Here is a 17283-nt window from a genome sequence, read left to right on the forward strand (position 1 = left end):
TCAACTGAGCTCAGCAGTCGCCAGAAGATCAAGCTCCAGTCTAACGTCACATGAAATTGTTTAGCATTAGACACATTCAATCTGAGATTAAAGTTAGCTGTACTGTTGATCAGGTAGAAATCAGTTGTCGTTTTTCAGATGAGGCTTAAGTTTCCATCACTAGGAATAATCAACTTGTACGTTAAGATGTTAGGTTTCTATATTTAAGTTAAATTAATATGTGGAATCAGTCAAGCTATATAATTAAGCTTAATTATGCTGCTGAATAAGCATATTTCCCAAACATGTATTTTTAATATAAAATGTCATCCATAATTTTGAAGAATGAACTTGTTGCACAAGTTGATTTTATAAATTTAGCAAAGTAATTAAAGATTGTTAGATTATTTAAAACTATGTGTTAAAGAATCAAATTATACAAATATTTATTGGAATTTTTTTAAAAACTTAACAACTATATTTACCTAATAAGATTGAAGATAAATTTTTAAATGTTTGTCTTTTAATATTTTATCGCCATGTGTGTTCCTTAAATCTTTTGAAGAAAGTAAACTAAAGATATTTGTTATTTTGGGGCATATTATTTAGATTTCCCTTCTGCTTGTGGGAAGCATATAATCAGTGCTCGATAACAAATTTTATCTTTTAAAAAAAAAATTATCCGTCCCACATTTTGGCTGTTTACGCAGTTTAATAGTCACTTTACAATTATAATAACGGAATTCCAAGTTGGTAAAGACCATAAGATATAGGAGCAGAATTAGGCCATTCGGCCCATCAAGTCTGCTCCACCATTCAATCATGGCTGATCCTTTTTCCCCTCCTTAACCTCACTCCCCGGCCTTCTCCCTGTAACCTTTGATGCCATGTCCAATCAGGAACCCATCAAGCTCTGCCTAAATACACTCAATGACCTAGCCTCCACTGCTGCCTGTGGTAAAAAAAAATCACCACCCTCTTGTAAAAGAAATTTCTCCACATCTGTTTTAAATGGACACCGCTCTATCTTGAAGCTGTGCCCTCTTGTCTTAGACTCCCCCGCCATGGGAAACATCCTTTCTACATCTGCACGGTCTTTTAACATTCTCATTGTTCTCATTTCAACACCCGAAAGGTTTCAATGAGATTCCCCCCCATCCTTCTAAATTCCAGTGAGTACAGGCCCAAAGCCATCAAACGTTCCTCATATGATAACCCTTTTATTTCCGAATCATCCTTGTGAACCTCCTCTGAACCCTCTCCAATGCCAGCACACCTTTTCTTAGATGAAGAGCCCAAAGCTGTTCACAATTCTTAAGGTGCCTCAAAATCACATCTCTGCTCTTATATTCCAGACTTCTTGAAATGAATGCTAACGTTGCATTTGCCTTCCTCACCACTGATTCAACCTGCAAGTTGATCTCTAGGGTGTTCTGCACAAGGACTCCCAAGCCCCTCTGCATCTCAGATTTTTGGATTTCCTCTCAGTTTAGAAAATAGTCTGCATATTTATTTCTGCTGCCAAAGTGCATGACCATGCATTTTCCAACATTGTATTTCATTTGCCACTTCCTTGCCCACTCTCCTAATCTGTCTAAGTTCTTTTGCAGCCTACCTGTTTCCTCAACACTACCTGCCCCTCCGCCAATCTTTGTACCATCTGCAAAACTGGGTGCCAAAGCCATCCATTCCATCATCTAAATCATTGATATACAGCAGAAAAAGAAGCAGTCCCAGCACCTGCGGAATGCCACCAGTAAATGATGCAATTGTGCTTTAATATTGATGGGTTACATGAGCATATACATCTGCCTTGAAAATTATAAATGTAGCTATCGGTAACATTTTGTAAACACAACAAAGTCTGCAGATGCTGGAAATCCTTAGTCCTGACGAAGGGTCTCAGCCCAAAACTTTGACTGTTTATTCATTTCTATAGACGCTGCCTGACTTGCTGAGTTCCTCCAGTAACAGTTTGTTACTGCTCTGACGTTCAACATTGTTCCCTTCTTATCCATACTTTCTGATGTGGGAGACTTTTATCATCTCTTAATTAAGGTCAGGGTGATCAACGTAGGACTGCTTCTCTTCCCATTCAAAATGTACAAAGAAATACCTGCATTCCTGAACCCAGTGCGGCCTTCAGTAAGCAGTGGTGGTAAGGAGGGGAAGAGAGAGGTAGAGAAAAGAAAGAAGTGCAATAAGCTGACTGAATGCCCTCCCTCAAGGATATCACTTCAGCTCTACAAAATAAGAACAAAAGCTTCTGCTGTGACAATTGGAACAGTTTGTTGAATTGTGCAGTGAGCTTGTACACTTCATGGATTATTTGTTTTCGTAGAGAATGGATTGGTAATGAAAATGATTAACAAGCATAGGAACACAAATTCTAAATTAGGGGTATAGGCTGGAATCCGAAAATTATAGGTTCATTTTAATAAAGGTATAGATCTTGTTTTTGAATGAGCACTCTTATCTCAGATTTTTAATTCAGAGCAGTGATTTGAATCCTTCCACAGTGGGCCATTTAATGAGGTCAGTGTGACTTCTGCTGCATGAGTCTTTATCAAAGGTACTTTCTTTGTCTGAACCTGTTGTGCTTTGAATGTTTCTGGTATTGTGAGCATTGATGTACAGTGAGTCAGTGTGCCTTCAGATGCCATTTTTGTTCTGTTCAGTGAGGAAATACTTTCAGTTGCAAAATACCTTTAGCTATTGTGCTGTATATATGTTTGGTTTAAGGAGCAAATGGATCTTTTTGGACAGGTTTGTATGAAGAGATGAAATTACAAAGACTGGAAGTTGCTTGTTTTTAGTTGACAAATGCTGTGTTATGGATCTTGTCAAAATTTTCTAAGACTGAATGTTGTCTTGAGTATCATACTGAATAGAATAGATATGATTATGAACTTAGTGTAGTAACTGTTGTAAGCTTTTTCCGGTTCCATTATTGAAGGGAATACTTTATTTATGGGATGTGTTGCAGGCAAGGCCACGATTTACTGCCTGTCCTTTGAGAAGATGATGGCCAATTAGAATCCTTTAGTGAAGGTGCTCCCGGAATGTAGTTGGATAAAAGGTTTCAGTGTCAACAGTATAGTTCCAAGACAATGTGGTGTATAACTTGGAGAGGAAGTTGTGGTCCTGACATTTGTGGAAGGAGATATTGTCAGAGTATTCTTCATAGTAACTATACATAACCTGTTATATTGCAGCAGTGTTGGGGGGAATTAATGTGCCAAGGTCATGGAGGAAGTCCTAACTGTCCTGAATTGTGCCTGAATGAATGCAGGCAGGTCCAGCAGTATTCAAGTTCAGCACGATGTTTGAGAAATTGGTCATTGAGTTATTGAAGCAGGAGCCTGAGTATTTATATGACTAGTTGGGTTCATCTTTGATCACTAATGACTCTCAGGATGTTGATGATGCAAGACTCTGTGATAATAATACTTTACTGATTACACCTGGTTAAGACCGGTTTACCAGTGTTAAGCTGAAACCTAGTCTTTTGGTCGTGCAGCGAAAATTAAAGACTTTGTATTCTTTACTCCAGCACCTGTTTTATTTATTATCTTTATGCAAATCGCTAAGACCAGCTTTGTACTGTTGTGTTAAACACTAAGTATTAAGAACAGTTAGCCAGCCGGTGGTGTAGTGGCATCTGTACTGGACCTCGATGCGAGTGGTCCCAGGTTTCAAATCCGACAGGCTCCTTGCACACTTTCTATCCATGCTGGATTGAGCGACAAGCTAGCAACAGTCTCATTTTTTAAAAAAAACAAATTCTAAAGAAATGGTGATGGTTGCCACCCAATGTGTCACAAGGGATCCCGTACAGTGGATTCTGGTTAATTGAGGCTCATTGGGACTAGTGCGTTTTGGCCTAATTAATCAGCTTCCCCAATTAGCTGAAGTTTCATGGAAATAGCTAAAAAGGTATATTAAAAAATGACTGTTTAACAAATTCTGTATTTAAATGAAATATAGAACAAATTAGAACACTACCAATACTACTGCTTGTTGTCCATCATATCCAACAATGACAGGAAACCTATGCAGGAGAGTTTTTAAAGTGGAAAAGCTGTTGCTGTGGAGTTGTTCCACTCTCTTGGCCTCAGAAATCTGGGTCCAGTGGTACAAGTAGACATCACAACTGAAGTCTTCCCTGATTGTATTGGATGACTGTTACCTTTTCTATGCTTGGTTGTGCCCTTCGTCCTCTGCGCATCTCTGCAGAACAGCCGACCTGGCCATTAGATCTCACCCACCCAGACTGTCAGAGTTGTTTTGCATGCTAGGATGGGCATGTCCCTATCTCACTGGGGTATGAGACCCACCGGCTGCTCTCAGCTGGTTTTGGCCACTGTCACGTGCAAACAGCTACTTGGAGCCACAGGTGAGAGCTGAGTGCCTGTTGGGGACCAAAAGTAGCACTCAAGTTGATTGTTGGTTGATACCTTCAAATTCTTCAGATTTCCTAACTTGTTAAAGTAGTGAAATCACTGCATTTCCAATTCTGAATGCTTAAAACCACAGTGAGCGAAACGGTTCTGATTTCTCACCAACTTTCAGTGATTTGAATGTTTTCTGAACACAAACACACACAACTGATGCCATTTTAAGACTGTTTGCTCTAAGCATGGTGTAATGTCTTAACTGTCACACAAGGGTACTTGACTAACGCTAATTAGAAACTGTCATCAACAGTCTCCTGTCCCAATTAAGTGGCATAGTGTCCCACATGAATGAAGGGAATCCGGGCTATTTTATTTGATTAGTTTTTGTTCCTTAAGAGTTGTCCCACCAATGACCCAATTAACCAGAAACCACTGTGTTAATTATCTGAATCCAAGCTCAGTACTGCAAGGATTCTGACTGCTGCTCATGTTTCTTATCTAATTCTTCCTTGTCAACTGTCGGTTTCCAGAGTTGTTGCTGCCAGTGCACAAAAGTTACTATTTTTATACATTTTAACACCAAACTTCCAAAATACTTCTCCAAACCCAACTCAGCCAATTAGACAGGGGAGCTGTCTGGTTGCTTCTGACAGATTCCCCATGTGTGTCTCTTGATCATTTTTCTGCATTTCACTATTTTAACCTAGGCCATGGTGTTGCCATAGTAACCAGTTCTTCTGCCACTGCTTAGGCCTTAGATGTTGTGGGGAGCTGTTTCAAAATGGACCTATTGTCTCTGTACCAGCGAGTGACCACTATTTTGTTCGTAATTAGGTCTTGTGGACCTTGAGTGATATCAGATCCAGATAACTCCCCACTGAAAATGATGAGTCTGTCACAAAGCGACTTTGAAACTTTGCTTCTTTATCTGACTGGACTGCAAGAATCGGTGCTGGCACTTCTGTTTGAAACATATTTAAATGATTTGATAGAAGTCCAGGTGGGTTGGTTATTAAGGTGACACAAAAATTCGCAGAGTTGTGGGTAGTGAGGAAGGTTATCAAAGGTTTCAGCAGGACATAGACCAGATTGAAATGTGGGCAGAGAAATGACAGAGTTTAATCTAGACAAGTTAGAGGTGTTGAACTTTGATCCTTAGGAGCATTGATGTGCAGAGGGATTTAATGCGAAGGAAATGCTTCATTACATCTAAAACTGAGAAGACATTGCACTCAATGGACAGATATACCTGTGGGAAGTCAGTTCAAGGAGGAGTTGTGCCACATGAGAATGACCCCCACTGTGTTGCAGAGAACAAGTGGCAGCTGCAAAAGACCCAACAACTAACCACAGTTATCACTACTATTACACACACTGCACTAGAATATGTGGATTCCGGATCGGCCTCTGGAGCCATCTGAGGACACATCAATAGACAACCTGTTAGGAGAACATCATATTCAACCTGAGGGATCGCACTACTGAAGAGGGTGTACGATATACCTGCCTTTATGGGTGACTGGTGTTGAATATAACAGTAAGGAAGACCTGTTGTAGTTGTGTAGGGTACTTTAGTTGGGCCATGTTTGTACAGATGCAAGAAAACATTTGTGAACTCTTTGCAGATACCTGGTTTTCTGCATTCATTACTCATAAAATGTGGTCTATTCTTTATCTATCACAATGATAGACTAATACAATCTGCCTAAACTAATAACACACACAATTGTACTTTTCATGTCTTTACTGAACGCATTGCTTAATCATTCACAGTCCAGGCTGGAAAAAGTATGTGAACCCTTGTACTTAACTGATACAACCTCCTTTGGCAGCAATAACCTCCACCAAACGTATCCTGTAGCTACTGATTATACTTGCACAACAGCAAGGAGGAATTATAGACCATTCCTCCACACAAAACTACTTCAATATTCTGGGACACCTTGCATGAACAGTCCTCTTCAGGTCAGGCCACAGCATCTCAATTGGGTTAAGGTTTGGACTCTGCCTCAGCCATTCCAAATGACAAAGTTTCTTCTTTTTAAACCATCCTGTTGTTGATTTACACTTTGTGTTTTGGATTATTGTCTTGTTGCATTATCCAACTTGTATTAAGCTTCAGGTGTCGGACTGCTATACTGACATTTTCCTGTAAAATGTCTTGATACAATTTTGAATTTATTGTTCCCTCAACGACTGTCCAGACCCTGAGGCAGCAAAGCAGCCCCAAACTCTGATGCTCCTTCCACCATGCCTCCCAGTTGGCTTGAGATTTTGGTGTTGATGTGCAGTGCCCTTTCTGCTCCAAACACAGTAGTCGCATTTCTGCCAAAAAGTTCAACCTTAGTCGCATCTGTCCACAAAGTATTGTCCAAGAAGCTTTGTGGAACATCCAGGTGGTATTTTGCAAACTTGAGAATTGCAGCAATGTTCTTTTTTTGGAGAGCAATGTCCTTCCATGAACATCATTCTTCTTTAGTGTTTTTCTTATAGTGGACTCATGAACAGATACTTTTTAGCAAGTTCTAGAGATTTCTGCATGCCTTTTGCTGTTACCTTTGGGTTCTTTTTCACCTCTTTCAGCACTGCACGTTGTGCTCTTGGTGTAATCTTTGCAGGACGCACACTCCTAGGGAGAGTAGCAACAGTACTGAATTTCCTTCATTTGTAGACAGTTTTTCTAACTGTGGACTGATGAACACTCAGGTCTTTAGAAATGCTTTTGTAGCTTTTCCAGCTTTTCCAGCTTCATGCACAGACTTTATACTTTATTGTCGCCAAACAATTGGTACTAGAACGTACAATCATCACAGTGATATTTGATTCTGCGCTTCCCACTCCCTGGATTACAAATACTAAATATTAAAAATAGTAAAAATTAGTAAATATTAAAAATTTAAATTATAAATCATAAATAGAAAAATGGGAAGTAAGGTAGTGCAAAAAAACCAAGAGGCAGGTCCGGATATTTGGAGGGTACGGCCCAGATCCAGGTCAGGATCCGTTCAGCAGTCTTATCACAGTTGGAAAGAATCTACAATCCTTCCTCTAAGGTCCCTTGAAAATTGGTTTGATTGAGGCATGGTGCACTTAAACAGATCTTTCTTGAGAAGAGCAGGTTCTGTCAGTAACCCATATCTCTAATCTCATCTCATCGATTGGAACACCCAACTCCAAATAGCTTTTGTCGAAGGCATTACCCCAGAGGTTCACATACTTTTTAGAACCTAGACTATGGTTGTTTAAATGGCATACTCAGTATTGATGAGATTCGTGTGTTATTATCTTAGGCAGATTGTGTTTGTCTATTACTGTGACTTAGATGATCAGACCACATCCAATGAGTAATTAATGCAGAAAAACAGGTAATTGCAAAGGGTTCACAAACCTTTTTTGCAACTGTACTTATAGGAAGGATGTAGAAATTTTGTGGAAAGTTCAGAGGAAGTTCACTGGGATGTTTTCTGGAGTAGAGAAGCTATAAAGAGGGACTGGACCAACTTGGGTTGTTTTCTCTGGCATGTCAAAGACTGAGGGGTGACTGGCTAGAAGTGTATAAAGAAGACAGACAGACATAGTACAAAGTCTTGGTCCTGTTGAGTACTGGACACGTGGCTTTAAGGCAATAGAGAGCAAAGCTTTTTTTTTTGTCCCCGGAGTCTCCTTAGGTGCCTGGAATATGCTGCCAGGAGAAGCAGTGGAGGGAGATATAATAGTAATGTTTGAGAGGCATGAATAGGCAGTGAGTGGGTGGATGTAGCCCGAATGCAGGCAGGTGGGATTAGGTTGAATTGGCATCATGTTCAGCAGAGACAGTGTGGGTGGTCCTGTTTTACTGTTTTATGCATTTTCTATTTCATAACGGTCTAGTTTGGTCAGTTGTTCATAGTTTAATAATCACAGATGGCTCCCGAAAGCTATTTCCAATTCATAATTCTGTGATCAAATACTGAGATGATCGGGGGGCGTCACGTGATGACGTGGGATCGAGACGTGTAATTCCAGCTCTCCCGTAAAAAAATCAGCAAAGTACCGTTTAAGCAAAGTAAGTAAATACTTTCCGAAAACTACTTATAAACTTCGTAAGACTACTCTACGATATGCCTCGTAAACTGCAACAGAAGAAGTCTGTTGTTACGAAGTGGCCACGAGATGGGAAATAAAAAGGGCCTACTGCAGCGATGGAGCCTCGGATTCAGGTTGGGTCTCCTTTGGAGGAGACGTATTTTATCTCTGGCGCAGAAGAACAGGGAGCAATGGCGGCGGTAGCAGTTGCTTGGAAGAAGATGCCGGAAGTGCGCTTGCGCAAAGAAGAACGCATGCGCAAATCGACACAACTTAAACTACAAGAACCGACGGCCACTGCAACTGAAAGTGACTGAGAGTCAGAATTGGATATTGCAGAGAATACAGATGAAGAAGAGGAGGAAGAACTGAAAGAGATTGGAAGTAAAGGAGACGACGGAGACATAAGAGAGGCTTTATTGCAATTAACGGCTGAACTAAGAAAATTAAGAACAGGGCTTAGAGACATGAAGTTGTGCTATGATAAAGCTATGAAAAGACAGGATAAAATGGATAAGAAACTTCAGAAGATGGAAAGAATAATGGAGCATATTAATAGAGTGGAAAAAACAGAAAATAATGTGCTTGTCTGGAACACGGAAAGAAATTGACTCTTGGAGAAAGTGGACGTGTTGGAAAATTTTAGTAGACGTAATAATATTAAAATTGTTGGTCTTAAAGAAGGTATAGAGGGAGATAATCCAATAGAATTTTTTCAAAAATGGATCCCGAAAACCTTGCAAATGAAAGAGGAAGACCGATCAATTGAAATTGAGCGGGTACATAGAGCTCTAAGACCAAAACCACAAGATGACCAATATCCACGATCAATTTTAATAAAATTCTTAAGATTTCAAGACAAAGAAAGGATTCTACAGGCAGCTGTTCAAGCTGCCAAGAAGAGAAAAGGGCCACTGGTGATAGAAGGGAAGAAAATTTTTTTCTACCCTGATATAAGTTATGAACTTTTGAAGAGAAGGAAGAAATTTAATCCAGTGAAAAAAGCCCTATGGGATCACGGTTATCAATTTATATTGCGTTATCCTGCAACCTTGAAGATTTTTTGGCTGGTGGAGAAAACAGATTTTTTGACGATTACCGGAAAGCGGAGGAATTTGTGCGAGATTCTTTGAATATTCACCAGATACAAGAACAAACCTAGGGGAGCGAGATGGATTGAAGATCAAGACTGGATCAAGGATTAGGCCTGTTGGATCTTTAGGCGGATGAATATATAAATATATTATTAATTATATGAGGGAGAGGAAGAAAGGTTAAAATTTGAGGAATATTAGCTGGGAATAATGATATTAATTTTTCTTATATATATACACAATTTTTTGTTACAGGGGAGCTGGAAGAAACACTGACTAATCGCTACGTTATTCATGTGTGCAAACGTGGCAATAGCCACGACCCGCACAATGGAGGGGGGTAGTGTTGTGTACCTTTTCAGTCACAACATTAGTGGGGGGGGTATTTTGTTTTTTTTCTTCTTTTTTTTGTATCTTATCTATCTTTTTTTTCTTTTTGCCTGGATGATTGGGAGGGAAACACATAGCAACATGGTGAAGTTCAAAGAGATTCCCCAGGGAACTATGAGAGTTGAGAAGCTAAGTAATGTTTTAGATTTTAAGAGATAAATATGAAACATTTTTGAATATTTGGAGCCCTTATTTACAGCTCCGATGATAAAGATCTTGGTTCCTTGGGGAAAGTAACAAATATATATTAAATTTATTTTTATCCCATGGAGCATGTGCAAATCTTCCAATACTCAGGCGGTTCCTTTTTTTTCTTTTTTTTCTTTTCTTTTTAGGTAGGAGTATATATCGGGGGGGGGAGGGTTAAGGGGAGGGGAGAGGGTAGAAAAGAAAAAAAAAATACTGAGATGATCTTTCCAATTTAGTTGTTATCCATATCTTTGAGTATTCTCAGAACTTTGCAGACCATTAACTGTCTTTGTGCATAGCTTTTTCAAACTGAAAGCACCTTTGTTCTGGGGTTGAAACCCAGAAGGGAGACGCTAAGATCTGGAGCAACACGATATACTAATGGGAATTCAGCACATCATGCAAGTAGGGGAAAATGCAAAGTCGATGTTTCAGGCTGAGACCCTTGAACGTTGTGGTATTCAAATGAAGGGTTTCTGTCTGGCCATTTTCCCGGGTAGAAGCTGTCTTGCTTTTGTTCTGGGATGGTTGCCTTTGCAAATCACCTTTTATACTGTTCTATTTCTCTTCTGGCAATAATGTGGTGCTTACACTGTAAGGTTAGTTTCTTTCCCATCACGCTGCTAGTCGTGGCTACAGTCAGTCTTACATCTGGTATAACTACTCCATTGTGATATGCTTAAAGATTACACTAAAAGAATTGGCATCTGTGGGAAAGCCATCAGATACTCATTCTTCAGTATCTGAAGAAGTCTTGGCTAATGCAGTTTAACTTCAATAAAATTTTTGGGAAAGGAAAAGTTATCCAAAAGTTTCTTTTGATAGAAGGTACAAAGATTTAAGTAAAAAGACGAAACATGAAAATATATTCAGATAGCTGTCAAAAAGATGATCGAGAACAAATTACCCTGTTTAACTTGCAATAAATATAATTATGTTACCTTAAACATAACTAGCTCTGAATATTAGCAAGAATTAATGGATTTTTCAGCAGCACCATAGTTGACCACAAATACACAGCAACAACAATCTAATCTGAGTTGTTGGTTATAAAATTTATACATCAACCAAAGTTATCTCCGTCCATTAATAAAACTGTGGCTGGGCATTCATTCAGTGTGGTTCTTTTTGCCATGTGTTCTGTGATTAGCACTATTTTTAATATACTCATCCCATACTTCTCTGCACAATAGATTTAAATTTGTTTATCTTACTGTTCAGGTCTTAAGGACTTGATTGTTTCCGGTTGCTCCTGGGCAGCGATATCAGCACTTTGCAGCTCTAGTTGCCCCTTGCTCAGAACCGTAGATCTCAGATGGGTGGAAGGATTAAAAGATGCTCAAATGAGAGATATGCTTTCACCTCCAACTGACAACAGACCAGGTAGGAAATCTGTCCATCTCCATTGTGTTTCAAAATGTTACATTTAGCTGCCAAGTATTTTGTATTACTTAATTGGGTGTCATTAATTACACATTATACACATGACATACTTCATCTTGAGTGAAAACTCTAAATACATCTAATTTAAAACGTTTTTAATTGGAGGTGGCTTTATCTTGGATTTTTAAATTATTTAGAAATAATTTCTTCAAATGGTTTCATTTCAATTGGTTTCGTTTATTATCAGAGAATGTATACAGTATACGACCTAAAATATCTAGTCTTCACAGACATCCACGAAAAACAGAGGAATCCCAAAGCTCCCTCTCCCCCCACGCAAGCAGCATCAACCTCTCCCTCTTCCCCAAACCATTTCAGCAAAAAAGCGTCAGCAATTGCAAAGCACCCAAAGAGACCATGATCTGCAGTCAACAAAAACTATTGTTTACCCAACAGTTCGACAGGCCACAGGCTCCTTCCTAACAAGGGACAGAGAGATGTCACCCATTTCACAGCGAAAGGGGAGACTAACAGTTGCTTTTTATTCTGAATTTCTCATGCAAATTGTTCCTCTTTGACCATATGCAAAGTCATCTGTGCTGCAAAGTAGGCAGCCAAGCATTAGAACAACCACTGAGCACTGTCACCTTGTGTAAAAGAAGCAATACAATAATTAATGCTTTAATATATTCATACAAGTAATACCAAGTTCTTTAAATGATAAAAATATTGATCTAGTTTGTCTCATTTGTGTGGTTCAAATAACATTTATTCAGTCCAAATAGAAATATCTTTCATGAAAATTAAGGATTTTTTTTAAAACAGAGAATGTCAGATTTAATATTTTATTGGTGCTGTCAGAATTAACACAATGTAATCAGTTCATCTCCATGAAAACATGTTTTGTAATGTGTTCCATAAACTTTCCCTGAATAATTGGTCAGAGGCAAGTCTAAATTTAAACTTGATTTTGTACTTGGGGGTCTTGTTTGCTGTTGTCAATCACTGAAAGCTCAAACGTAAATTGGTTATAACTTGTAGATCATTGTACTTCCATCTTAACTTTGAATAGCAAACCTTCCTTTTGAGTTCTGTGTTGTTCGTAAATAAGGTAACTGCAACATAAAGCATTGATGCTTTGTTGAGCACTGACATTGGTGTTAAATTGTCTCTCTACATAATGGTATACCTTTTCATTATGTTATTAATTTTGGAATGAAAAATCTAAAACGAATGTTGAAGTCGGCAAATAATCAGTTATCTTGATTGAGATTGTGTAATACAATCTCAAGATACTGCACTAGTCTTTTAATAATTAACAGTGATTTTTTAATAGTGTTAAGTAAAATTAGCAAAATCCGGTCTTAAATGTTGTTCTTTCTTTAAAGGCCAGATTGACAATCGTAGCAAATTACGTAATGTGACGGATCTTCACTTGGCTGGCCTGGATATTACAGATGCAACACTCCGCCTTATTATTAGGCACATGCCGATGCTTTCCAGACTAGATCTTAGTTACTGTAACCATCTGACAGACCAGTCAATTAACCTATTAACAGCAGTTGGCACAACAACAAGAGATTCTTTAACAGAAATCAATCTATCGGGTAAGTGCATTCGATATGACATTTAATATTGAAATAGATGCATGTATGTCATGAGTGATTGCATATCACAATTTGGAATTTGTGAGCGATTAAGTTCAATGACACTAAACTGCTGTTATATTACTAAATTAAAACAAAGCACGGGGAAATTCTTAAACCAAAATTTAGGAAGGCTTTCACTGTTTGACAAGATAACAAATATCGCAAATGAGAAAATCTGCAGATGCTGGAAATCCAAGCAACACACACAAAACGCTGGTGGAACTCAGCAGCCCAGGCAGCATCTGTGGAAAAGAGTACAATTGTAATAAACCTACTCCTCAGCTTTTTTTCTCCAGTCCTGCCGAAGGGCCTCAGCCCAAAACGTCGACTGTACTCTTTTCCATAAACGCTGCCTGTCCTGCTGAGTTCCTCCAGCATTTTGTGTGTGCTGCTAAGAAATATGACCATTTTTGCTTTGCCTTTGCCAAGTTTATCTCAGAATTTTACCAGTGTTCACCTTGTTTCATGTAATATTTTATTATTTTGTCCTTAGTTCTGTTAATTTCTTGGGACACTTTGAAAAAAAAGTGTATACCTTAAACATTACTTGTTATTTTATAATATTCAAGTTTGAATACTTAACCTGTATATCATGCCCCATTCAGAAACGTTATTTGTTGCATGCTCCACAAAATTGAATGTGAATATTAGTTGAAATGTCAATCTTTGCCATACTAAATTGCATAATATCTTTTTCAGTTTGCAATAAAATCACTGACCAGTGCCTAACCTATTTCAAACGCTGTGGCAACATCTGCCGAATAGATCTTCGTTATTGTAAGCAGGTAACGAAGGAAGGCTGCGAACAGTTCATAGCAGAGATGTCTGTTAGTGTTCAGTTCAATTTGTCAGAGGAGAAACTGTTACAAAAGCATAGTTAACTAAACAAAGAGAAACTGGACACCAAAACAAAAAGAACATTTAATTTCATCACATTTAATTATGACCAGCTCCTTGTTATTGCCACCAGACAAATGGACATGGATGAACTGTACGAAGGACAGAAATGTAAAGGTAGCATAAGCTACTTAACTGAACAAAAAATGTTTCTACACATGAAGAATCACTCAAATTTGAATTTATTTCATAAGTTTTAATAAATGTATAATAAAGACACTGTACAAGTGTTTTTACTTGGTACGTATAAACATATGACAAGAAGAATATTGATAAAAAACTAAGACTTTTGTGCACGTTTTACAACTGAAGCATGTGCATTGTAAATTTTAATTTGTGTTCTTTTTAAAGATGCCATCTTGATAAAAAAAAAGGGTTATCTTATAGATAGATCCAACCACACATTGGGATCACTTTGACCATGTTATAAATATTGTTCTGTTTTGTTACAATCTACACATCATACATTATGCAGAAGTATTTTTGTACAGAAATTACTTTATTGAGAGTAATGTGGAAATTTCAATGGTAACATTATTACTTATATACAATTGAAATGCAATTTATTTCAAATTTCCCTATTTGTTACTTGTGGTTTAATCTCTGTATAGTTCCACATGTTTCACGTGGAACAATCTTTGTGACATTTGTACGTGCCATCATTGCATGCCTTTAAGGCAATCATGTTAGCAGTAATAACACTGTAATGAGATGTTGGTTTTCCACCAAATGTTGTTGCCATTTTGTCATTGCTGAATTTGTATAAAAGTTTTGTCTTCAATGCTGAACTATTGGTAAATTCATGGGGAGCAGCATTTTAAACGCTGTACAATATACAAGCCTTTGACAATTTTCTTAACACTTTCTATTCCTATTTTATATCTGCAAGTTGGTAAGCATTGAGAGAAGATGGAAGTGAAGGGTCATGTAATAAGAAATTTATTTCTATGGTGGCTACTTAAAAGCCGAAATATTTTTGCTTTTGGATCTGCTTGATCAGCAGAAGTTCTATAGAACAAGACTGGGTTCCACATTCTTGATTGAAAAGAGCAGGTTCATCCTCCCTTGAAAAATGTTTGAAGAAATTCAGCTCTTTGCACCCAGTTCTTCAGTTATGAGGTTGATGTTTGCAATTCCATGAAAACGTCAGTAAAGTTGGGAAATTCATACATTTTGTGATGAATTGTAGGTAACAATACAATGGAGATGGCAAAGAACAGATGAAACCAATATGAAACCGCAGTTATCCACTGCAGATTTCCTGATCAGAAAGGGATTTTGCTTACTCTGTTAGATACTGTAATCTAGTGATACTAAATTGTTATTAACAAATGTTCAGTTAAGTGTAGTTTACCCACTGTAGTCAGGGAAGATATTAAGCAGTAGTGGTTTCAATATGACCACAACTTCTGTTACAAACTTTGAGCTTGATCTAATTTACTTAATGAAGTAACCAGTGAGGAGAAGTATGTTTCCATGTTGTCAATATTGCCACCAATGGCATATTGCATAATGTTCCTGTTCTTGTAAGAATGTTTAAAGTTAGATTGTCTAGTTCTAGTGAAGGCCAAGCATTCTGAATTGAGGATTCAATCGAACCTTTTGACCTTTGGAAGAAATTTATGATCATTTGGCAGATCATAAAATATAGCTTTCCCTTTTCAAATGTTCATTTTCACAGTACAGCTGATATGGCATCTTAAAATTATGTAGCAAAAACAGTCACTGTATAAAACTTTATTGTGATTACTAAACATGAGTACCCAACAGTTCTATTTCAATTTACACCGTTTTAAATTGCGTAGAAGCCAATATTCCTGTGCATACAGTGCACTCAGCCATTAATGTCAAATAAGCACTTTATTTGACATTGCTTGCATATTGGTACCCCGAAGCAGGTTTTAAACAACGAATTTAATTCTGCTTTGGTGTTGGTGAAAGGATCTGCATAAACTGGTCCGATGGCAGAGAATGACACATTCATCTTCCTCCAGGTAGATGTTGCCTTTTGCCTGCCATCATCATTGTAGCCCACCCCTATCTTGCCACCCAAGCACTCTCCATTTACCTCAACTTCCGTCCTCTTAAATGCTATGGAGAATGAATGAGAGTTACGCCACATCAGATCCTTCACTGCTGGAGCACTCCTCTTTGGCAATGCAAGCAGAGCTGATGCAGCTCTATCTGTTGAAAGGGCTATAGGAAATACTTTACTGTGATATAGAATAACATCCCTGCATTAATTATTTTCCTTGGTGCCAAAATTCCCCAATGTCTAAAGGCTTTTATCTGCCAACCTGTGGGATACAGCTGAAGCAAACACAGGCTTGGGCTACTTGTGCCTGGGGACTATTGAACCTGTCAACATCTTGAGAAAGCTGCACTTATTCCAGGCAGATTTTAGTATTATAAGTTATAATAGTGATTGCATAGGTAATCACTGCTTAGAGGAATAACAATGTAATTTACATGCAGATTTTTTATACATATAATGTAAATAAAATATTGTTAAATACATTTTAGCATTCAGCTTTGTATTGTTCAAACAATCCCCAAACCAAAAACAAAATGGAATAAAGAGGGACAAAGTTCCAAGTTGGAAGTATTGTAGAACAAGCCAATGAACAAAATTGAGCTGGATTTTCTCTGCATTGATTTCAATCCTATGATTTGTACCAAGTCTGGATGAGAAGAGCTTAAGATGTGAACTTTTCCTTGGTGCTCATTGTGAGTAACATTATTTAAAAAGTGTCTTGCCTCACATGGCATATGTGGGAAGTCATCAGTGAACATCACAACTGATATTCAATTCAGTTGCAAATGGAACAATCCATAGCTGTGTGCAGCAACACCAACATACTGTCCAGATACTGCCTTGGCACTTGTGGCACAGGTATTGCTTGTCCAAATCAGGCAATGAATATCCAACAAGTCAGTCACTCATCAACCTCTTAAACTTCCATGACATCTACATTGCCATGTTTCCTACCATCAGTATCTGAGGAGTCCAGAAGGCCAACTAAAAAAGCTACACAAACTTTTGGCAACAAGTGAAATTTAAAGATTGGGATTCCCACAACAAGCAACTGATCTTTATCCAATTCCTTTACAATAACCACAGGTCACATCAGCAGTGTGATGGAATACTCTCCATCTGTCTGGATGAATGCACCTCCAATAACAAGCTGAACAAACACATGATAATGTAATCATTAAACATCTATTTCCTCCACCCCAAGT

At 38.1% G+C, this 17283-nt stretch overlaps 1 protein-coding gene across 12 annotated transcripts in view; it reads left to right on the top strand.

The window, feature by feature from the left end:
* Positions 1-16560, top strand: part of kdm2bb (lysine (K)-specific demethylase 2Bb) — a 245450-nt gene extending 228890 nt beyond the window's left edge. For all 12 annotated transcript variants that reach the window (XM_072247794.1, XM_072247787.1, XM_072247789.1 and 9 more), the window contains 3 exons: positions 11336-11497; positions 12886-13104; positions 13846-16560. In XM_072247794.1, coding sequence (XP_072103895.1) covers positions 11336-11497; positions 12886-13104; positions 13846-14027 — 563 coding nt within the window. In that variant the 3' untranslated portion in view covers positions 14028-16560. The remainder of the gene's footprint in view (positions 1-11335; positions 11498-12885; positions 13105-13845) is intronic.
* The last annotated feature ends 723 nt before the right edge of the window (positions 16561-17283 follow it).

Source organism: Mobula birostris, chromosome 31, assembly GCF_030028105.1.
Source record: "Mobula birostris isolate sMobBir1 chromosome 31, sMobBir1.hap1, whole genome shotgun sequence".
Classification (NCBI taxonomy): domain Eukaryota; kingdom Metazoa; phylum Chordata; class Chondrichthyes; order Myliobatiformes; family Myliobatidae; genus Mobula; species Mobula birostris.